General features: G+C 41.1%; 1 protein-coding gene across 5 annotated transcripts; it reads left to right on the top strand.

The window, feature by feature from the left end:
• The first annotated feature begins 618 nt into the window (after nucleotides 1-618).
• Nucleotides 619-22944, top strand: simc1 (SUMO interacting motifs containing 1). Of its 5 annotated transcripts, XM_061725158.1 has the most exons (12): nucleotides 619-777; nucleotides 867-917; nucleotides 3981-4097; nucleotides 8587-9501; nucleotides 10318-10565; nucleotides 10681-10750; nucleotides 12656-12804; nucleotides 17381-17473; nucleotides 17613-17744; nucleotides 18396-18552; nucleotides 18762-18846; nucleotides 21741-22944. In XM_061725158.1, exons 3-12 carry the CDS (start codon nucleotides 3981-3983, stop codon nucleotides 21950-21952), a joined length of 2178 nt encoding a protein of 725 aa, XP_061581142.1. In that variant the 5' UTR covers nucleotides 619-777; nucleotides 867-917; the 3' UTR covers nucleotides 21953-22944. The 5 variants fall into 5 exon arrangements, 4 of the variants coding, with proteins under 4 accessions (XP_061581142.1, XP_061581143.1, XP_061581141.1 ...); XR_009782888.1 differs by having other exon boundaries at nucleotides 619-917; nucleotides 18396-18436; nucleotides 21741-21772; XM_061725159.1 differs by having other exon boundaries at nucleotides 619-917; nucleotides 12659-12804.
• The last annotated feature ends 918 nt before the right edge of the window (nucleotides 22945-23862 follow it).

Genomic DNA, 23862 nt, shown 5'->3' with positions numbered 1-23862 from the left:
TCTCCATAGGCCTGTAAGTAAGCCTGTAAAGCTTGTAAACTGTCTTAAGGTAAGAGCTGATTTTTTATGTGGCATGTTAATGTTGTGTTGTGTCAAAAATAAAGGATGCCCCACAGAGAAAGAGGTCACAAGATTCAAGACTCTTTTTTATCATTGTATAATAGCACTAAATGAAAATAATGATAAATACATATATCAGGAAAAAAAAGTTAAAAAGTGTCTAAAAAAGTAAATGCATATTAAAATTGTTTGATTGTTCACATTCACACACACACATAGTCTTACAAAGCCACACTGCACATCCACGCTACAGCTACACGCACAAATTTGCCATTCCTACTTGTGTCCCCCCCACCACTGAAACTAAAGATTCACCCTTGTGCAGATGAATAAACATTCTTTAATTTAGCATGTCCTGAAAGAACTAAGGCATTTCAATCATTATGATTTATGAGTTATTGATCATGTTTTTAAAAAAATCCTATAGAAATGATCTAATTGATAAATCAAAAGAATAACTGAAGTTAATGACCGCAGATTGTGTACTTGCACTCCAGTCCACCAGGTGGCAAGAGATGAAATTATTGAGCTGATTCGGATCTCGGTCCGACACAGGCAGAAGAAAAATGACAAGCAGGAGTGGAAACAAGCAGGAAGCCTCAACAAAAACGCACCTGATCGGTCATTGAAGTTCGTTTGTTTTCCTACCATCACATTCAGAGTCACGACAGCATCGAGAGAATGTAGTTTGGGATTTTAATAAGGACATGCTGGATGGTTCGTGCCGAGACACTGAAATCACACTGAGCTTTCCGCTCTCGTCAGGTGGATTATTAACTGTCACTTCTTTGTCCGGGACTTCCTAGACTGTCAGAGGCTGCAGGTGATGCGAGGCTGCGGGGGAACTCCTCTGGACGGTGAGAACAGCAACACATGTACAGCTAATGACGCCAAGATGTAATCAAAGGTTACATTAAAAAAAAGAGAAACTCACGTTGACTCACAACATGAAAGTGAGAAATGTCCTCTTGAAATGAAAGGACCGCTAGCTCCTTTAAATACAAGTCTGGCACAGTGCCAGACTTGTCCAGATTCCTGAACATATAACTCAAGTGCCAGTGGCACTTGAGTTATATGTTCAGGAATCTGGACGGGAGCTTCACAAAAAAGGTTAGTTGTGATGGTAATGATGCATCCAGTCAAGTTCCCACGTGTTCTTAACATGGAATTATTATTATTATTATTATTATTATTATTATTATTATTATTATTATTATTATTGTTATTATTGTTATAATTATAATGTAGGAGTTTGGGAACAAAAGAGCTGAAAAACGCTTTTTGTGGACGAAGGAAAAACTTGTGTTGTTTATTTCACTCTCCCATTTCAACTGCCGTTAAAGCAGCACAATGTAACTTTCAGCTTTTGTTGAGTTTGGCGGCTCCTTTGGACAAAACGGTAGTGCTTTACCAGTAGTGTGTAGACCCTCCAGAAAAACGCGGGCAAAAATCCTTGATTCTGCGGGCTAAAATCATTGATTATGCGATTAAATGTGCGGGTTTTTTATGTGCTTTTATGCGGTTAAATTGCGGAATATGCTGGAAGTTGCGGAATATGCGGGAAGTCGATGAATATGCGGAAAGAGGAGAGGAGAGGGGCGGTGGCGGCCCGGAGGCCAGCCGTCTCTCCCCCCCCAGCCCGCGGATCAGTGCTCGGGTGATTGCCGGGCGCACCGCCGCGGCGAGGGGACGCCGGAGCTCCGTCACCCCACGCGTCCGCCGCCAAGATCCCCAAGTGGATGGGAGCGTGCGTCCGCCTCCGCAGGCCTTCGCGGGCGCAGTGGTACGCGGTCAGCGTGGGGACCTGAGTCCACCGGCAGCCGCGCCCCCCGCGCAAGCGGGGGGCTCGACGGAGACGGCACTCCCTTTTTCCTCTCACCCGCGGGTGAGAGCTGCTGTTTGGGGGGTGGCGGTTTCTGCGAGGGGTGCGGAGGTCCCCGGGCGGGTCCCGCACGTCGCGACCGGGCGTCCCGACATGTCACTCACAACACTTCCCCCTTTTTCCAAACTTTATGCGAAAATGTGCTTGGTGAAATCAAGCGAGCCCCGCATAATTTGCATATTCAGCGCGGACATATGCGATCGTCGCGGGAAATATGCGCCCTTTTAGGAATAAATGTATCCCCGCGTAATCTGCGCCATTTGGCTGATTATGCAATGAATTATGCGATCGCGTAATCGCGTTTTTCTGGAGGGCCTAAGTGTGGAAAGGTTCCTACCATCCACCCCGAAGTTACATAGCGCCAGTGAAGGCGATACAGACCCCTCAGACCATGACAGAGGTGTCATTAAACCTGTTGTAAGTTGATGTACCATCACAATGACTCTGGAAATATTATATTAAGGTGGAAAAGTTACATAGTGCTTTTGTTGAGTTTGGCGGCTCCTTTGGACAAAATCGGTAGTGCTTTACCAGAAAGAACACTACATTTCCCATGAGCACCAGCGCGTACTGCCGGAAAACCCCCGTCCCCGCCGCTGCATTTGTTTTGATGAGAGAAGACGGGACGGACTTTCAAAACTACTTTTCTGTTTTCAGCGGTCGTTTGCAGGATGGATAGCGAAGAAGTAATGTATCTATTTTTGGCTAAACAATATAATATGACGAAGTTGAAAAACACTAAACTTGGTTTTATGAAGTTGTTTCAGCAAGATAATGCGCCCTACAAACTCATAAGCTCTGCACCTTTTTCCTGTCACGTTTTTGAGAGGGACTTCGTCATAAATTAGTAGTCCAACATACTTACTGACAAAATAAAAAAATACTTTATAACCTGTGAATAACTGAATGCCCATTCCTTATATTTTGCAGATCAGCCCTGCACAATTTTACAGTTCTCAGGAAAAATACTAGAACCCAAGACGAATCCGCTGTATGTGAAAACATTCTAAATTTGATTCTTATTAAACATAGAACTCTACATTTAAATTTGTATCATAACAATTATGTCTCTTGTTTTATCCCCATAAATCCCCATCGGTCGGACATCCCTCCTCGTTATCTCATGCCAGCGAGTGAACGCTGGGCCAATGTTTGTCCGGGCATTTAGCTTGTTACTCTCCCGCTTTCTTTTTTCGCCTCCTCCGATAAAACTTTTATTTTCTTCGTTTTTTTCGCTGCTTCGGCCATGATACCAGCTTCTCCTGAGCTCTGCGCTCCACGCCCCAACCCAGCTTTCGTCTCGACTACGAATCGGGAAGGAGGGGGAAGTGACGTATGCCGTAAAGCAGTCAAAGCCGTAAAAATGTGTAGTTTTTTAGTGTGGAAGGGTTCCTACCATGGTCCTCAAAGTTACATAGCGCCAGTGAAGGTGATACAGACCCCTCAGACCATGACAGAGGTGTCATTAAACCTGTTGGAAGTTGATGTACCATCACAATGACTCTGGAAATATTATATTAAGGTGGAAAAGTTACATTGTGCTGCTTTAAAGGTATAGTCAGTAATGTTGGAGAGCTAGCAAGATTTGAAAGTGGCACCTCCTCTAAGCCCCGCTCCCAAAAGTTGTGTCTCTGAGAAAAAAGTCGAAATGTCGAGAAATTTGTCGAAATGTTGAGAAAAAAGTCAAAATTTCGTGAATAAAGTTGAAATGTTGAGAAAAAAGGCATTCAACATTATTCTCGACATTTCGACTTTTTTCTCGACATTTCGACTTTTTTCTCGAAGTGCACAATAAAAAAAAAAACCTCCCCTCTCAAATATTCTTTCTCCTGCATGGTCCTAATACTCTTCTGTAAAAATTTTTAATTATATATGTTTTTACTTTTTTTACCCTTTCCCTGCATGTGTATTGAGTGTACTGCTGCTGCACAAAGCGAATTTCCCCATTGAGGGAGAAATAAAGGACAATCTAATCTAATCTATTTAATTTATCTCCCCTCCAAACTTGGCATGCCTGGTGTTGAACTCGTACGGACAGATGGAGGACGTGATCATCATCAGCTCGGACGAGTCTGATGAGGAGCTCTTGCCTGACGCCCCGCCGCTGTCAGATGTCCGAGTCGACATAAAGACCGTGAACGCCACCATGCCACCGGTGAGCACGTGAACTGCCGTTGCTATGGAAACCCACCTGGAGACCAAATCAGTTTGCATTTTTCGTATAACAACTTTTCCTTTCCTCTATTATATTAGTCATATCAGAGACGTTCTATAAACTGTATAGAGTATCTTTGGTCATATCAAAAGGGAAAGGTAAGAAATTTGAGGTTAACTTTAGAATGAAAACATTTTTAGTCATAAATAATTTGTTACGATTTGTATGCTGTTTTTAGCTAATAATTGAGCCTAATTTGTTGTATTTGCATCACAGTGTAAATTTTAATGTTTAATTCCTGTACATAAAACAAACAAAACAGAAAATATGTGACCGAAGAAGACTTTCTTTGGTTCTGCTCAATTTTTACAAACCATTAAAGCCATCCATCCACCTTTGCATTTTCTGCAGATACGCTGCTCTGAGCCCTTCCTGGATGACTGATCCCCTCACCCTGTGCCTAAGGAGCTCAGTCATGCAGGAGATGCTCAGTAGTCACCTTGTCTATCAGGGCTGGGTGGAACCACCACCCTGCAGATGAATTTCATTCATGTTTGTAGTTGTGATCAGTGTGTGTGTGTGTGTGTGTGTGTGTGTGTGTGTGTGTGTGTGTGTGTGGGCGATTATACGATCTCGATATGTGATCTAAGAAGTTCGATCACGGTGATCAGCTGTGGGTCTACTTTCTCGATCACGTGCAAAACATGCTGCAGCAAAGTGCACGACAACCAATCACAACCCGCTTTCCTGGCACCGCGCTGTCTGCATTAATTGATCATGCGCATGACATGCCGCGGCAGTCGGTAAGGATCCAGACGGGAGACGTACGTAGCTCTGTGTTTTACGTTTATTCATCATTCCATGCATAATTCTGGTCCGTTCCTTAAAGCAGGGCTTTCCACAAGCGCCGGCTGCCGGCCATATAGCCGACTACTCGATTAGGTCCAGCCGGCTACTTTAATTACGCTTATTTTTTTAGCCTATACATATTATTTTTCGATTTTAATAAAATTAAATGTTTTTCTCATAGACTGACAATAATGTCAAACTGAACCGCACTCATTAAAGTTGTGATTCGCTCTGCTTGTACACAAATTACTGATCTGAACACCGCCGACTTCATACAGAAACTCCGCGGCCCCGACGTGTGTGTGTGTGTGTGTGTGTGTGTGTGTGTGTGTGTGTGTGTGTGTGTGTGTGTGTGTGTGTGTGTGTGTGTGTGTGTGTGTGTGTGTGTGTGTGTGTGTGTGTGTGTGTGTGTGCGTGTGCGTGTGCGTGTGCGTGTGTGTGCGTGCGTGCGTGCGCGCTCAGCGGACTGAATGTGTCGGAGGCAACAAGCAGAGCTCAGCATGATTCTTTTGTCACCATAAAAACGGTACGTCCTTATTACTCAGGCTATCCATTACAGAATGTAATCAGTTTGTATTAAAAAGAAAGCCTAACCGCGTTGCGACGCGCGCCGTACGGTGCGCGTCGCCGCGTACCCTACGCCGTAGGCTCTGCGTTGGTGTAACGCAGGACCATAAATCAGCCTTAAGTCCCTTTAGGTTAATACTGTGAGAAATAACCTCTCATAATAGCGGTACTACAGTTAATAAATTTAATAAATGCTCCTACTGCCGTTTCTGCTGGCTAAGTGAGTTTTAACTTCTTAATTACTAACCAGCGTCAGAGTCACGCAAGTACAGTACACAAACTGTGATGTTAAAGAGCCACCTTTTGGTCAATTTAAGCAACAGCATCGCCAGCTGCTTGACAGTGGCTCAACTCATGAGTTTACTGTTTTTGTTGTTAATAATGTCATTGCAATTTTATCTATGCAATTGTGGGAAAAAAAATTGCAAAATAAATGAAAAACTGTGAACAACCGCATTTTTTGGTTGGTTTACATTTTAAATGATCATGAACATTTTTTTTTGTCTGCTAAAACTACTTGAAACCTTTTTAAACTGCTTAAAACTAACTGTTTGTTGTGCCATTTTCTATATGGCTCTTGTTAAAACATGCTATTTGCTTTATTTGTTAATAGAAAAAAAAACTAATCTCTGGTTTCTTTCTATTTTATTCCAGAAGGGAGGGGGGATCTTCTGATTTAAAAAATCGTGATTAAAAATCGAGATCGTTCAATATGGGAAAAAAAATCGTGATCACTTTTTTTGCCATATCGCCCAGCCCTAATCCCAATATTGATCACTTTATTTGAAATCTGTTGTAGTGACTGAGCATTCATAAAATTGTAAAACCATGTCACTATCCAAACACATTTGGACATGACTACAAATCTGTAAGCTCTGCAAACATAAGTCATCATTATTACCAGAGGTGTCAAGTAACGAAGTACAAATACTTCGTTACCTTACTTAAGTAGAAATTTTGGTTATCTATACTTCACTGGAGTAATTATTTTTCAGACGACTTTTTACTTTTACTCCCTACATTTTCACGCAATTATCTGTACTTTTTACTCCTTACATTTTAAAAACAGCCTCGTTACTCTATTTCAATTCGACCTTTAAAAAAAGAACTATCCAGTTAAATTGCTCCATCCGGATAGAGTGAATTTGGTTGTGGTTGTGGCACAGATGTTCGTGTCCAGTTTCTTACATCCGTTGCCCTCAGATTCCTGCAACTAAACTTGGATGTATATTCCAATAAAGGTTAGGATAAATGATAACATGCCTCTGAAGTTTGACTTTTTGCACCATTACAATACTTATAGGCAACTAGTCATTATATCTTCTGCTCTCTGAAACACATGTTAATGCTCAATAGTACACATATATGGTTCTTTAATATATTTGCATTATACTAAGATGCATTCATTTTCAATGGCTTTTGTCCTTAATGGCTTTTTTTCCCCCTTACATTACTTTTACTTTTATACTTTAAGTAGTTTTGAAACCAGTACTTTTATACTTTTACTCAAGTAAAAAACTTGATTGGATACTTCAACTTCTACAGGAGTATTTTTAAACTCTAGTATCTATACTTCTACCTGAGTAATGAATGTGAATACTTTTGACACCTCTGATTATTACTAACGGGAATTGAGTTAATGTAAACGACATGGCATATTCCGAAATATTGTTATGCTATGCAAGTATTGCAAGATGGATCTAAATTGTTAGCGTCTATTCAATTTACTGCAAACCCCCACAATACCATGCTTCTCTTTTTATTGCTACATGATGACATTTTCCAACAAAACAAAAACATGCTTATACACATGGATAAAATCACCAGTTAGGATGGCCTGGTCTAAAACAGAGTTATAAGATTGAAATCTAACACTATTACTGAGGTCATTTCTCTCACTGTAACAGTTGAGAAGTTTGTACCCTAACCTGGTATAGTAGTACACATATTGTTATATTACCCCACCTTGACCTATTGTTGGTTTTCTTCTTAAATCATATCTCTGTCACCAATAATAGAGAAAGATGGCTCAAGTTCTGAATACTTAACCTTGTTGACCATTATAGTAAAGGTGAAACACTTTTAGATCTTCTATGGCTACCTAAAAAGAAATCATCATATGGCCATTAAACTTACTGGACTATAATTTTTTTTAGGTTTTATAGCACTAGCTGACCAGGTGCATGGATTTAAAGGAGACCTATTATGGCATTTAATATATATTTTAAACAGGCCTTCAATCAATCAAAAGCTTGTTTTTCCTACATAAATCAGAAATTCAGCCTCTGGGCCATGTCTTCATTTTTACTGCTTCTAACCTCCTTCTCTATGAGGGATCCTGAGGGGCGGGGAGGCTATGATAATGAGGCTCTGCGCTGATTGGCTGCTTGAATGACGTGTAGCAGGGGAGGGCACAAAGCCTCTCTGGGCAGAAGAGCCGGCTGCGTACACTATTAAAGCATGTGCGATGCGAGCGACCTTCAGTGATAAAATCAATTCCATTGCTTTATTTTCTATTGGACTTACCTAACTGGCCGCGAGTTTAACGGTTTCAGTGTGGACAGAGAGCGTCCGATATCACGGCTTTAATTGAATTCTAAACAGGTACACCACAGTTATTTACTCCGATTCCTCATCATTTCATTTCTTATGTTACAAGACAAATTAATCATGTTAACTGTAAAGAAATCACAACACTGAATGTTCACAAATGACAATTTTATTGTTAAAATGCACTATTGCTGGCTCAAGGAAGGACCGTGTGTCTTCTGAATGTGTCGTTGAACAGCTTCAGGTGCTTGAAAGATCTGAAACCATAAACAGAAAAAAATGTATTACGGTACTAATAGAGCTCCGTAACACCGGAGCTAAGCTAAATACTTAGCCCATGCAAAGATCATGCTTGTAGACAAATGTAAATAACATAAAAAATTAACGTCACTTACCGCTGACTGCTGTTTGCAGTTGCCGGGTCCGTACTGTTGGTACTGATCCTTTTATGAGGGTAAATGTCGATGCAAAACCAAATTTTTTTTTTGACATTTTTTTCTTCTTTTCTTTCCTTTTCTTTTAGAATTACATTGACCTGACAGAGCCTAGGTGGGCTTTTCCACAGCTGAAGTGCTGCAAACCCCCAGTAATAGACTTAACAGAAGATCACCCACAGAGGGGGTTGGACAGGGAGAGAAGAGCGACAGAGATGCACGCGAAGAAAACAGCGACAGAGGTGCACAAGGAGAAAACAGCAACAGAGGTGGACACAAAGAATGTATCAGTGGATTGTGCCACTCAGACACAAGAGGAGAGTGTAAATGATATCTTAAACAATCAAGATTCTAACCTTCCAGAAAGCTTATTGAGAGATTCCCATGATTTTGCTCCACAGCAGGACTGTGGTATCCATATTGCAAAACGGAGAAAATTGAATTCTCCAATTAAGCACAAGGAGGCAAAGCAGAGCGCTGTTCCCTGCTTAGACAAACTAGCTGTAAAGTTGTCACGACTGCCTTTTCTTGAATCTAATGCCATACAGATGAGAGCATCTGGTTATTCTGTCCACTTAGGCGAAAGTTCCTCACAAATGTCCCTGTGCTTTAATAAAGTGAACATTAACACTGAAGCAAGAGAATGTAACAGTGAATTCGGGACAAGAGCTGCATCCAACGTTTCCCACGTGGAACCTTCGTTTGTTCAGTGTCTTCCTGAGGTGGCAAAATCTGCAATTGGACAAAACGGAAAGGAGCTTGCAAGTGAAAACGTGCAGAAAAAAGAATCTCCTCCCCGACAAAGTCCAGTTGACTCTCTTTGCTCAGAGGAACAATGCCCAACACAGGCCATAGAAACTGAATGTCCAATTTCAACAAGTTTGCAAGAAGAATGTGAAGGAGATGAGACCATATTGAGCACGGACGTCTTCAGAGCAGTCAGCAGAGAGGACAGGCAGTTTCTCTGCCCAGTTGAACTCAAGAAAGTAATGGCTAAAGCCTTGGTGAGAGACTCTTCTTAAATACTTTTCTGTTATTATAAATAATTCACTTCTTTTAGATTTTCCCTATTTATGGGTATTGTAAAACGTATGGTGTTTCCTTTTTCCATATATCTTGCTTATATTAGGTTTAGTGATGCACCGAAATGAAAATTTGTCGCCGAAACGGAAACCGAAAATAATAATAAACACTTGACCGAATACCGAACAATACCGAACATGGTTCTTCAGCAGTTTTTCATTTATTTTGCCAATTTTTTCACCATTGCATAAATCAAATACATTTGATTTAGGCATGCTTTTCAAAGAAAAAAATCTTTTACAAAATTACAAGGTAGAAAATATTTATTGAACATAAAAAAATTAAAAAATTTAATTTCCCAGCATTATGTTGTTTTGGTTCCACCTCCTTGTGAATGTTAGGTAAAATTCTTATGGGGTTAGTTTTTGGTTGGCCAACGATTTACGGGACGGAGCGGCCAGTCTATTTCCTTATATTACAACGCAGTTATTAATTGTTCGGTTTTTTCCCCACTTATTCCACCGAACACCGAAAGTCTTTTTTTGCCATTTTCGGCCGAACAATTTCGGTTACCGAACAATCGGTGCATCACTAATTAGGTTTTTACATTTTTTAAATATATTTATCCCCCCCTTTTTTTTTTTTTTTACTCTTTTCTTTTTTTTTCAAATTATATTGCTTATACTCCTCCAATCCATGATTTTCCCTGTAGTGGGACAATCCAACTAATAATTTTTCTTATTATGATATAGTATGTCAAGCTGTATCTTTTCATTTTATACACATTTCTTTCTTAGGCTGATGAAGATGATGAAAGTTTTGGAAATCCAGAGGTATTCTGTCGTAAGAGCTTGAGCTTGCTGTACATTACCATCGATGTGAACTACCCAGAAGGCACTTTGCAGCTGTTGTCTGACCTGCTACAGCCTGGTTACTATCCGCCCAAAGATGTCCTTGCCCACCTGCTCAATGGCATTCTGCTTGACCCACAGTGTCCCCATCACCTCTGTGAACAGGCCTCTAATTTGCTCATGAAGAATCAGAGGTAAAAAGTCTGTGGAAACAAACATTAATTTCTTGTGCTCTATCTTTTACCTTCAACCTTCTCTCCTCCATGTCAATCTTTGAATTCATAAATTGAAGCTGCTTTCTTGTTACAGACACCACATGGCGACTAAATCCACCATCCCATGGGATTGGGAATTGCTGACCTCTGTCATGTCTAGTGAGGTACCGCACAGCAAGAAACAAAATGTGTCAATATATAGAAAATATGTGTGACATAGCAGCACTACAATATTGCTACGCCCATGGTTTTGAAAATTACATGAGGTGTTATTTTGAGAAATAGACAAAATATGATCTGGTTTCAGAGGCTGTGTTAGATTTGAATTAGGTGAGTCATTATCTACAGTGGGGAGAACAAGTATTTGATACACTGCCGATTTTGCAGGTTTTCCCACTTGAAAAGCATGTAGAAGTCTGTAATTTTTATCATAGGTACTCTTCAACTGTGAGTGATGGAATCTAAAAAAAAAAATCCAGAAAATCACATTGTATGATTTTTAAGTAATTCATTTGCATTTTATTGCATGACATAAGTATTTGATACATCAGAAAAACAGAACTTAATATTTGGTACAGAAACCTTTGTTTGCAATTACGGAGATCAGACGTTTCCTGTAGTTCTTGACCAGGTTTGCACACACTGCAGCAGGGATTTTGGCCCACTCCTCCATACAGATCTTCTCCAGATCCTTCAGGTTTCGGGGCTGTCGCTGGGCAATACGGACTTTCAGCTCCCTCCAAAGATTTTCTATTGGGTTCAGGTCTGGAGACTGGCTAGGCCACTCCAGGACCTTGAAATGCTTCTTACGGAGCCGCTCCTTAGTTGCCCTGGCTGTGTGTTTCGGGTCGTTGTCATGCTGGAAGACCCAGCCACGACCCATCTTCAATGCTCTTACTGAGGGAAGGAAGTTGTTGGCCAAGATCTCGCGATACATGGCCCCATCCATCCTCCCCTCAATACGGTGCAGTCGTCCTGTCCCCTTTGCAGAAAAGCATCCCCAAAGAATGATGTTTCCACCTCCATGCTTCACGGTTGGGATGGTGTTCTTAGGGTTGTACTCATCCTTCTTCTTCCTCCAAACACGGCGAATGGAGTTTAGACCAAAAAGCTCTATTTTAGTCTCATCAGACCACATGACCTTCTCCCATTCCTCCTCTGGATCATCCAGATGGTCATTGGCAAACTTCAGACGGGCCTTGACATGCACTGGCTTGAGCAGGGGGACCTTGCGTGCGCTGCAGGATTTTAATCCATGACGGCGTAGTGTGTTACTAATGGTTTTCTTTGAGACTGTGGTCCCAGCTCTCTTCAGGTCATTGACCAGGTCCTGCCGTGTAGTTCTGGGCTGATCCCTCACCTTCCTCATGATCATTAATGCCCCACAAGGTGAGATTGTGCATGGAGCCCCAGACCGAGGGAGATTGACCGTCAACTTGAACTTCTTCCATTTTCTAATAATTGCACCAACAGTTGTTGCCTTCTCACCAAGCTGCTTGCCTATTGTCCTGTAGCCCATCCCAGCCTTGTGCAGGTCTACAATTTTATCCCTGATGTCCTTACACAGCTCTCTGGTCTTGGCCATTGTGGAGAGGTTGGAGTTTGTTTGATTGAGTGTGTGGACAGGTGTCTTTTATACAGGTAACGAGTTCAAACAGGTGCAGTTAATACAGGTAATGAGTGGAGAACAGGAGGGCTTCTTAAAGAAGAACTAACAGGTCTGTGAGAGCCGGAAGTCTTACTGGTTGACAGGTGATCAAATACTTATGTCATGCAATAAAATGCAAATTAATTACTTAAAAATCATACAATGTGATTTTCTGGATTTTCTTTTAGATTCCATCACTCACAGTTGAAGAGTACCTATGATAAAAATTACAGACTTCTACATGCTTTGCAAGTGGGAAAACCTGCAAAATCGGCTGTGTATCAAATACTTGTTCTCCCCACTGTATATAATATACTGTGTACTTTTATAATTATATAACAGTAAATAAACTGTATAATATTATGGACATTTAGTTGACAAATCTCTTTTTGTCTTCTTGCATAATGATGACTTCATAAAGAAGATCCGATGTGAGGCTGTGCTTTTGTTCCTGGAGTACGTTGTGCAGACTTTAGAAGATGACTTTCAGGCCAAACGTTCTACTTCAGCACTTCACCAATCAATCGCAAAGACAACATTGTCATGTGATCAGCAGTTTCCCCGGGTCAGGTGAGTGTGAAAACCAGACACCTCATTCATAATGAAAGTACCCTCTGACCCAAGCTCAGCATCTGTCTCACTAAGGTAAGATTTAAGACCCCTTTAAATTATCCTCTCTTTGTTTCATTGCATCCATTTGCTAAAATCAAAAAGTTAATTTTATTTCTCATTCATGTACACTCAGCACCGCTTCTTGACAGAAAAAAAACATAAATGTAGAATTTTTTACAAATTTATTAAAGAAAAACTGAAATATCACATGGTCATAAGTATTCACACCCTTTTCTCAGTATTGAGTAGAAGCACCCTTTTGAGCGAGTACAGCCATGAGTCTACTTGGGAATGATGCAACAAGTTTTTCAACTCTACGCACGCTTTCCTATGTCCTGCACTGAGGAAAGGCTTCTGTCGGGCCACTCTGCATAAAACCCCGACTGGTGGAGGGCTGCAGTGATAGTTGCGTTAGTTGCAACTTTCCCCCATCTCCCTACTGCATTTCTGGAGCTCAGCCCCAGTGATCTTTAGGTTCTTCTTTACCTCTCTCACCAAGGCTCTTCTCCCACGATTGCTCAGTTTGTCTGGACAGCCAGGTCTAGGAAGAGATCTGATCGTCCCAAACGTCTTCCATTTAATGAGTATGGAGGCCACTTTGGAACCTTGAGTGCTGCAGAAATGATTTTGTAACCTTGGCCAGATCTGTGCCTTACCACAATTTTGTCTTGGAGCTCCTTGGCAGTTCCTTGGACCTCATGGTTCTCATGTCCAATCAGTTTAATGAACCTGTCCCACCCCCTGACGGACCCAGTACCGGGTCCAGCAGCTGGATGCACCAGTTCATGTGTGAAAAAGTTACTCAAGTGATGTCAGGGTATTTTCTCTCAACTGTGATAAATAAGCCAATATGTGAAAACTCCAAGTATGTTTTGTCAACAAAGTATTTGATTTATAACAACTTCAAAATACATATGCAACAAATTGTGATAGTGTGGGCGCCCCCAACACCCACAATAAAACGCAACAGAACGCAAGATCAATTTTCTCCATCCCAACGTAGTGGGTATCATATGAAACTAGAAAAGTTACACTTTCTGATGATATCGAACATAATCTTTTCTGGGCCGACCTCTTCGTGCCGATCTCAAAGCAAACCGAAAGCCAACATTCACATTTCACAGCCAGCCCATCAGATTGCTGGTTTATCCCACAGTACGTCAGCAAATCCTAAACCTATTCCCACCAAAAGCAGTATATTTTCTTTCTTTCTTTTTTCAAAGATGTTTTTGGGCTCTAGTGGACCTGTATTCAAGTTGCAGAAAGGAAGGGGGTAGAAAGAGAATGGGGATGACATGTAGCAAAGGTGCGCAGGCCAGGAATCGAACCTGCAACCACTGCAGGAGGACTATAGCCTCAGTATATGAGCTGCTTGCTTAACCCACTGCGCCACCAAGCGGCCCAATAGATTTTATTTCTTTACCATTTTGTTGTCATTCTCTATCCACACCATTCTTTGACCAAAGTTAACGGCTTGATCCTTCATAGTAGTGAAACTGCGTCATGCGCCGTCATTTCATATCCTGCCGGTTGCAGCCATTTTTTTGACTTGTCGTGGCTTTTGGGAATTTATGTAAATTTTGTTGACATTTTACATGTCGCAAGCTTTCAAACGAGATATGAGACTTGAACGAGACTTCATCCATCAGGCCTCTAGCGTTGAGCGTAGACGCTGGAGCGCGGCAGCCATCTTGGATCAGTGACGCACAGTTGCACAACGCAGAGAGTGACACCCACAGAGAGACCCGCACAGAGCGCAGTGATTTTTGGATTGAGATTTTACATTTACGAAATCACGTATAATTAAATCATCAAAGTATTTTATAATCATATTCCCTTCGAAGAGGTAAAAAACACATTTGGCACATTTTGGAACAGTATAGGTATCCAAGTGCCCAAATAGAGAGTCTGCCTGGTACTATCCACACTTAAACATTTATAAAAATTATGTGCTTTAAGCTCATGTACCTTGGTACAGTTGTAGTCAAGGAGTTGCTGAATTCAGGCAGTGGTATCTTTATGCATATATGCATTGCTATCATGGTGGTTTCCACTGTGCAAACTAAAAAAAAAATATGGACGAGGATAAAAATGTCATTTTTTTTCTTTGGTTTATCTCAATATGCTCAGGCATGTGAACATTCACAATTTTTCTGACACTGGAAATGTATGCTGTGGGGTCTTAGCTATCCCTTGAGACCAGGAATATGCATATTGTCCTTATAATTGTGGAGATATTGTTGATTTAATTTGGATAGGATTGTTTAGGTGAAATTCACCTCCAAAATCCCATAGGGTTGAACAGGTTAAATGCATCTGGACTCAAATGAAGGAGCAGAACCATCTCAAGGAGGACCAGAAGAAATGGATAGCATGTGAGTTAAATATGAGTGTCACAGCAAAGGGTCTGAATACTTATGACCATGTGATATTTCAGTTTTTCTTTCTTAATAAATTTGTTAAAAAAATGTCTTCATCTCTGTTTTTTCTGTCAAGGGGTGCTGAGTGTACATGAAAAGAGAAATAAAATGAACTTATTTTAGCAAATGGCTGCAATGAAACAAAGAAGGAAACATTTAAAGGGGTCTGAATCCTTTCTGTACCCACTGTACAGTCGGTCACCAGGACATGATTTCACTCATGCATGTGCTGGGGCGGTTTGAGGCCGGGTGCAACGCGGCAGGGATGAGAATCAGCACCTCCAAAACCGAGGCCATGGTTCTCCACCGGGAAAGGGTGGCGTGGCTTCTCCAGGTGGGGGGAGAAGTCCTGCCTCAGGTGGAGGAGTTCAAGTATCTCGGGTCTAGTTCACGAGTAAGGGAAAGACGGAGCGTGAGATTGACAGACGGATCGGTGCAGCGTCCGCAGTTATGCGGTCGGTGTACCGGACCGTCGTGGTGAAAAAGGAGCTGAATCACAAGGCGAAGCTCTCAATTTACCGGTCAATCTACGCCCCTACCCTCACCTATGGTCATGAACTTTGGGTAGTGACCGAAAGGACAAGATCGCGGATACAAGCGGCCGAGATGAGTTTCCTCCACAGGGTGGCTGGACGCTCCCTTAGAGATAGGGTGAGGAGTTCGGTCACCCGGGAGGAGCTCGGAGTCGAGCCGCTGCTCCTTCACATTGAGAGGAGTCAGCTGAGGTGGCTTGGGCATCTGTACCGGATCCTCCTGGACGCCTCCCTAGGGAGGTGTTCCAGACATGTCCCTCCTCCCTAGGGAGGTGTTCCAGGCATGTCCCCCCGGCAGGAGACCCCGGGGAAGACCCAGGACACGCTGGAGAGACTATGTCTCTCGGCTGGCCTGGGAACGCCTCGGACTCCCCTCGGAAGCGATGGAGGAAGTGTCTGGGGTGAAGGAAGTCTGGGCATCCCTTCTGAGACTGCTGCCCCCGCGACCCGGGAACGGATAATCGGTAGAAAATGGACGGATGGATGGATTTCACCCACAAGTGGAAGCTCAGCGACACATGAAGACTCCAGGATTGTCGTAGTTTGAGGATAACTTAAAATAATTAAATACATTAAATCATGAGCAAGATTTCTTTATTTTTCTTTTGTGTACCTTTTAGTTATGGAGCTGTTCTGGATAATAGACATTTTATTGATTATGGATTTTATCCAGCTCTAGGCTGTTGTTCCCAATGTGGATGTGTAAACTATGAATACAAATCTATTGCAGTGTTTCTCATGTAAAAGACAACATATCATTTGTTGAAAGCATATGCATTTGTCACAAGGAAATGCTCTTTTGCAGATCATTTTCTAATGTGACTGGGTATAAAATCATCAGGAAAATTGTGTGTTTGTGCTCAGGGCTTTTTTGTTGATTGAACATAAAATGATCACAGTAAATTGGCTTAAGCCTCATTCACCCACACTGGACCAGTGGACCCAAAGACTTAAGGATGTAAACGTTTAAACACATAACGGCAAATCTTCGACTCAGACGGACTTGTATCTTACAAAATGGTCACCTGTTATAATGTATTTAGAGAAGTGAGAATATAGTCTCTGTGCAACTGGGCTAGTTGGATTTTCTTTTTTTTTTATTTCTTTATTATTGTGAAATAAGTGGACTTATGAACAATATCCTTCCACCTCTTGGCAATTTCATTCTTTGTCTATTTGGTATGATGTCATTTTGATACCAAGCTGAGTATTTGTACTTGTCACACTCCATCAAATAGCTCCAGTAAGTTCAGAACGTTGCTGCCCGAGTCCTCACTAAGATCAAGAGAGTGGACCACATAACTCCACTTTTTAAATATTTACGCTGGCCTCCTGTGTGTCACAGAATATATTTTAAATACCTGTTATTGGTTAATAAATCTCTGAATGGTCTCGAGCCAAAATGCATCTCCGATCTCCTGGTCCATTATCAACCAACCAGATCCCTCGGGTCATCAGGGTCACCTACTTTCTAGGTGTGACCACAAGACCTAGACCTTGTGACAACTAATGATAGTTTTTGTTTATAGCTAACATTGCCAAATATAGTTAAATTAATAAAATGCATTTACTTTTATACAGGGATGTCATCAAGTGGCTGTTTTCAGCTATTATGAAATCAACAGAGCCCGGAGAGGGAAAAGAAACATCTAGAGACAGAGATGACCAGTTAAGGTAGAAGACAAAGAAATTATCTCACTTTGTAAATTCTTGTTGGAGCAAAAGGAATACAGATTAATAAAAAAAGATTACTTCATTCAGGATGGTTCTGAGCATCGGTAGATTAAAGTTCTTTGCATTCTGTTCTCTGCAGTCTAGTGTTCATCTTCCAAAGGATGTTGTTTCTAGCTCTGGAGGTGGACCGCTCTCCTGCTCTAAACTGTGGCAAGCTGGCTCAGGAGCTGTTCCACATGCTCCTCAGCCACGCACCTCTCCGAGCATACAGGTAAAGAGTACATAGAACTTAATTATGCAAAAATAAATAACTCAATATAAATATTTACTATTACAGGGCTACTAAAGTGAAAAACAATATTATAATAAAGCTTGACATTTTGTTATCAACGTAAATGTTTAATACATTTGCATTTATGTTCAGTAAGACTTAAGTGTTCAGTAAGGCTTAAGGTTTTTCTCCGGCTAGGGGAGTTTTTACCTGCAAGTGTTTGTTATGTGTATGTAATAATTGCTCGGGGGTCATGTTCAGGGTCTCTGGAAAGCACCTAGAGACAACTTCTGTTGTAATAGATGCTATATAAATAAAATTGAATTGAAATAAATGTTAAATTTTTTGAATCTGTATAATAGGTTTGCTATGTTCTAATCCAATGTAAAGATGACTCTGAAACAATTTGTAATTTGTATACTTTATCAAACTGTTAAAATATCTAGATAGTGTTCTGTGATCTTTTATCTGATATTAAAATACACTCCTGTTTATTAATTCATACTAAATGTGCTATATAATTATAGGTGAATTGCTTAAAAATAGATGTTATGATATCATGTGTAAATTACAATATGAAAAGAGAAGCTGAAATTGTGTAATTATCAAGGTGGGCCGTTTTTAAGCTTCTCATCTGTTTCTGATATGCAGGATGTTGTTGCTGGAGGGCCTACAGAGCAAATTGTTGAGATGTAAGCTGTTGGAACTTCTGCTGGACTATGCATGCCCACAGAAAATCTCAGTTCCCACGTCACTCAGCCTGCTGCTGCACTTTCTGAAGCATTGCACTTTGGCACCAGACCCCACGGTGAATGTCAGCCCATGTATCTTTTATCTTAATGGCCTATCTCCTCACAGATTCATTAGCATTAAGATATCATTATGAGTTTAGTTTGAAAGACAGGAACAACCTCTTTTTTTAAGACACATTTTCCTTTTTTGTCAAGGAAAAAAGGAAAGACAAAGATAAAGGAAATAATCAAATGTTTTGAACTGATCTGTGACTATGATTGCCAGGATGACACTAAGAGGTCCAATAAATGGGAGGAGTTGATCCAGCTCATCTGGATGTTGCTGTGCAGCTATAACACAGCAATGAAAGGTGAGCTGTTGGTTAATGCCTCTATACCAATAATCTTAACTCTTTTCTGACCCAAACAAGTCATGACAGGAACTTTTAAGACAAAAGGCCACCCAACCCAAGAATTATCTCTCTCATATCATCTTTGTTTGCATTCAGTATAGCTATACACAGGGGTGATAGCGCTCCGGCGTCACGCCGGATTTCCGGCATACCGAGGTGTTTGCGAGAGAAAAAAAAAAAATCAGGTTTGCCGTTTATTTTTCTTATGATATGAATTTTTCATATACCGTAATACCGGTGAGTAGCGCACACAACGTTGGGAACGCGGCGCGGCGGAACGTAGCGCTGCTGGACACTGTTTGTGAGGGGACTGTTTAGCCAGTGAGCAGAGCCGGCAGGGAAAAGTCAACAGTGCGGCGTGTCCGCGTGTAACCTAAATCTACCATGGCCTCAGCGCCAAGTGAGGCTTTATAAATATATGGGCTTTATAAATGTATTAAATATATGAGCGCGGACTCGGCGAGGAGCCGGGCGCACAGTGAGTCGCGCTGTGAAGCCTGATTTATGGTTCCGCGTTAAATCGACGCAGAGCTTTCGCCGTAGGGTACGCCGTAGTTCGCATAACCCACGGCGTAAAGCCTGCGTTGGTGGAACGCGGACCATAAATCAGCCTTAAACCACACCTGCAGCCCATCAGTTCATGAGGATGAGAGGTTAAAACAGCGCGAGTTGTTCATTGCTGGTTCGTTTTGTCAACTCTGAGAGCTTTATTGGTTTGTTTGTTAGCTTGCTGGTGTTTTTTTTCTCTCTGGGAGTTATTTATGAAGAAGTTCTGAGTTCCGTGTGAGCAGTATTCGAGTTGAGGGGGGATGAGGGGTGATGTGATGGCACCCCCCCCCCCCCCCCTGAAATAAAAACGGTCCAAATCATCCCCCCTGAAATAAAAACGGTCCAAATCATCCCCCCTGAAATAAAAACGGTCCAAATCATCCCCCCTGTAAAACTGCCATCCCCCCTTCCCATCCCTTATGTCATTTCATCAATGAATGTGGTTTTACTGCTATTTCAACATTTAGAGTCATCACCAGAAAAATAACTTGTTTGACAATTTTCACCTGTTTCAAGTCAATTTTCACTTGAAATAAGTAGGAAAATCTGCCAGTGGGACAAGATTTATCTTCTTATTACAAGCAAAACAATCTTGTTCCACTGGCAGATGTTTCTACTTATTTCAAGTGAAAATCTACTTGAAACAGACTGATTTATTGCTTGTGTAGTTGAAAAATACATGAGAACAGGACCTTGAAAAAAAATAATCACATATTAAATCGCAATCGTAATATTGAGGAAAAAAATCGCAATTAGATTATTTTCAAAAATCGTTCAGCCCTACATTAGAATCATAAGTGTTGCCACCTCATTGTAAACAGCATCATTTTGTGAGGCCAAGCAAACCTGTATTTATACTAGTGTTGACATTAATGTTTTTCTACAATCTTTCTTCCTCATGACAGTAAAATAGGCCATTCAATTTAATTAACTATTTATCAAAATGTTTTCCCAGGGAATCACACCCCTGGCCTATGTTGTTCAATTGTCTCATTCTGTTTTCTATGGGCTGCATGTGGTGAGCTTGAACAACAGGATCATGGGTCAATTTACACCAGACTTACACTTTAAGAGGACAAAAAATGACAATTGTGTTGATCGGGGCATATATCTTGGCTTAGGGGCTCGCTTACCTCCCAGGGAAAAAAAGTTCAGGCTCAGGATTTTTTTTTACTATCACCCCTGTATACACTACATTGCTGACGTGTAGGACAAGAATCATTGTATAAGTGTTAATGTGAATGGTGAACCCCTTACAAGCCATGGGGTGGGTAACATCGCTCTGCATCGTGCAAGGGTAAAATGCAGCTCAAGGGACGGATATGGCTCCTGGCCATCTCAATCCAGCTTTCATTGAAAACAAATCTACTTAGAAATGACTTATTGGTAATGGAAAATAATTTAAATGAAAACAGTTTAGGTTTATGGGGTGTATATTCATTTTACCTGGCTGCAGGACTGCCATAGGTTCAATATGAATGTGTTTCTGTCAAGTATTGATTCAGCAACAGCATGATTGGTAAGTCAAGAGTTGTCATGTTCAAAGACTATATAAAGATTTTTTTCAACCAAGCATGGCAACTATAGTACAAAGTTATCATTTATTGAAAAGAAGAAAAATGCCTCAAAATGTTTTCCCTCTTCAAGAATATTTCTGATTTTTGAAAGCCTTTTTTTTTTTTTTTTTTTTTTTTTAAGACTTAAGACTTTTTTTTTTTTTCTTAAGTGATGTATACCCTTTTTCCCATTTGTTCCCCTGGGAAAATGTCCATGCAGCCATCTAGAAGAAAAATGTTGAAAGCAGCACCTTTTGTTAAAGTATTGATAAAGTTTTGTTAGTTTTTTCTACAGTTGACATAAGTGTTAACTTGCTGAAAGCCTCAGAACTTGCCAGAATTTTCCAGGACACTAAATGATGCTGGCGATAATATTAATAATGTGACATCGACGGAGCAGAAGCAGTCTTTTAAAATGAAAAAAAAATAAATAGCCCACAGTCTGTCTCATAACTGTCAAGAGAGCGAGCTCATCATTTGACAGTGTGAAGCAAATCATTGATTGACAAAAAGGTACTGGTAACTCAAAATGAGTAATGCTGATTTATCACAAAATAAGACACTGATGCATCGTCAAGACACTGTTTTCATTTAAACAAAAAGGGAAACCCACTCTATGAAAGAACTCTTCTGCTAGAAAAAACTGCTATGTGACCTTGCTTCCTGACAGTTTTCTGCTTTTATCTTTTTAACAGTGACTAAAATACTGACTCTATTAACTCCCAGTTTATCGTCAATTATCCGCAGGATACCTATTCAACTCGAACACTGAACAGCGACGCAAAGTTGGAACTTTAGTCTACAAGCCAGAAGACAAGATCTCAAAGTCTGGTGTTCAGGAAGCTGTGGAGGCCTTTATGTCCAGATCCCAGATGGACCTCGGCCAAGCTTTACCTGATGATGTTCAAGAATCTCTAACTTATTTACAGGATCATCTGCTAGATGCCTGTCAGTGTTGAGATAAAAAATGACTTTGTTGTGTTTTTTAAAGTTATTACCTGAAATTTTGTATTAATCTACAGTTTATATATTGTTGTGTCCATGTTTATAATTATAAAAAATGTTTTATAATAAGATATTAAATTAATTTTAATCACCTTTTATCCAAAGAAGGATCTGCATTCTTTTGCCATATAGTCTTCTCTCCAATACAAATATCTAACAATTGCAGCATTACTTATACAGTGTGTGATTAAACTAAATTTGCCATTAACTGTAATATGTATAATTCCCGAAATAAATCGGGATAACAGCGGCGTCCATCCGTTTCAAAGAGGTCCATTTGCATTTGGACATGGAAGTGGACATATAAATACCTGGGACTGCAGCTGGATGAAAAACTGGACTGTCAACACAGACAGCATCCACTGTAAAGGAAAGGGTCGTCTTTACTTCCTGAGAAGACTGGGGTCCTTTAACATCTCTTAATAAACTGCTGCTGATTTTTTACCGTCTGTTTTGTCTAGTGTTCTCTTTTACGCTGTGCTTGGTTGGGGGAGCAGTGTAAGAAAGAGAGATGCTGGGCGTTTGGACAGATTGGTAAGGAGGGCTGGATCTGTGCTTGGCACAGAGCTGGACTCAGGGGTCGGTGGCAGAGAGAAGGACCCTGGAGAAGACTGTCCATCCTGGACAACACAAGACACCCTCTACTGATCAGACAGACGAGCATGTTCAGCAGCAGGCTGCTCTCTCTGACCTGCTCCACAAACACACACAAGAACTTTAGTCCCCCTGGCCATCAGACTACAACTCCTCACTGGGGGGCAGGGAGGGTCATGATCAAACCCACACAGATCTACATCAGAACTGTCCCCACATTGTGCAACATCATATTTATTTATTTTTACTCTACATTTAGACACTTTCATTGAGGTGTTGCACTGTGATGTAATTATGTGTTACTAACCAAGTTTTTCTGTTTGTCGTTGATAATAACCTGCTTTTTTGGGCATTTATGTAGCTGCTGAATACTTTGAATTTCCCTTGGGAATAATAAAGTATCTATCAATCTATCTATCTGACCACCTTCTACTCTGCCATCATACAGTCTGTTCTCTGCACGTCCATCACTGTCTGGTTTGGATCGGCCACCAAACTAGACAGGCACAGACTGAAACGGACAATTAGGTCTGCAGAGAGGATAATTGGGACTAACCTCCCATCTATCCAGGACCTGTATGGTCCAGGACCAGGAAACGGGCTGGTAGCATCTCTGCAGACCCCTCACACCCAGGACACAGTCTGTTTGAACTCCTCCCCTCTGGACGGCGCTACAGAGCTCTGTAGCCAAAACCTCCAGACACAGAGACAGTTTCTTCCCCCAAGCTGTTGCTCTGATGAACTCTCATCACTCATAGAGTCTCAGAGGAATCAACCACTGTGCAATAATAATAACCACAATCATATGCTGTAACAATTCACCTCTCAATAACCATGACTACTGTAGAGGTATTGGTGTTTTTATATATATAATCATTTGGTTGGAATCTAACATTGGAACTTTTTTACTTCAGAATGATCTGTATAGAACTTTAAGCTGAGGGAGAGAAAAAGACGAGACGAAAAAGAGAGAAAAGAAGAGTGTGTGTGTGTGTGTTTTTCTCACGAGGCAGATGGCCCTTGAGGCACACACACACACCCACACACACACACACACACACACACACACACACACACACAGAGGTACTAAAAACAGCTATCGCTGATAAAGATGAGCGCAAATGTATGACTATGAGGAGAAGAAGGTAGAACTGCTTTGGACAATGCGACCATTGAGACGTGGAGCCGGAGGAAGGGAATTTGAAAAACACTATCTGATCAAGACGTGTGAGACAGGGAAATTGGTATTGGAGCGTAATAGACAGGGATG

The sequence above is a fragment of the Cololabis saira genome, chromosome 7, assembly GCF_033807715.1.
Source record: "Cololabis saira isolate AMF1-May2022 chromosome 7, fColSai1.1, whole genome shotgun sequence".
In the NCBI taxonomy this organism is placed as follows: domain Eukaryota; kingdom Metazoa; phylum Chordata; class Actinopteri; order Beloniformes; family Belonidae; genus Cololabis; species Cololabis saira.
This window is presented reverse-complemented; position numbering and strand designations above follow the sequence as displayed.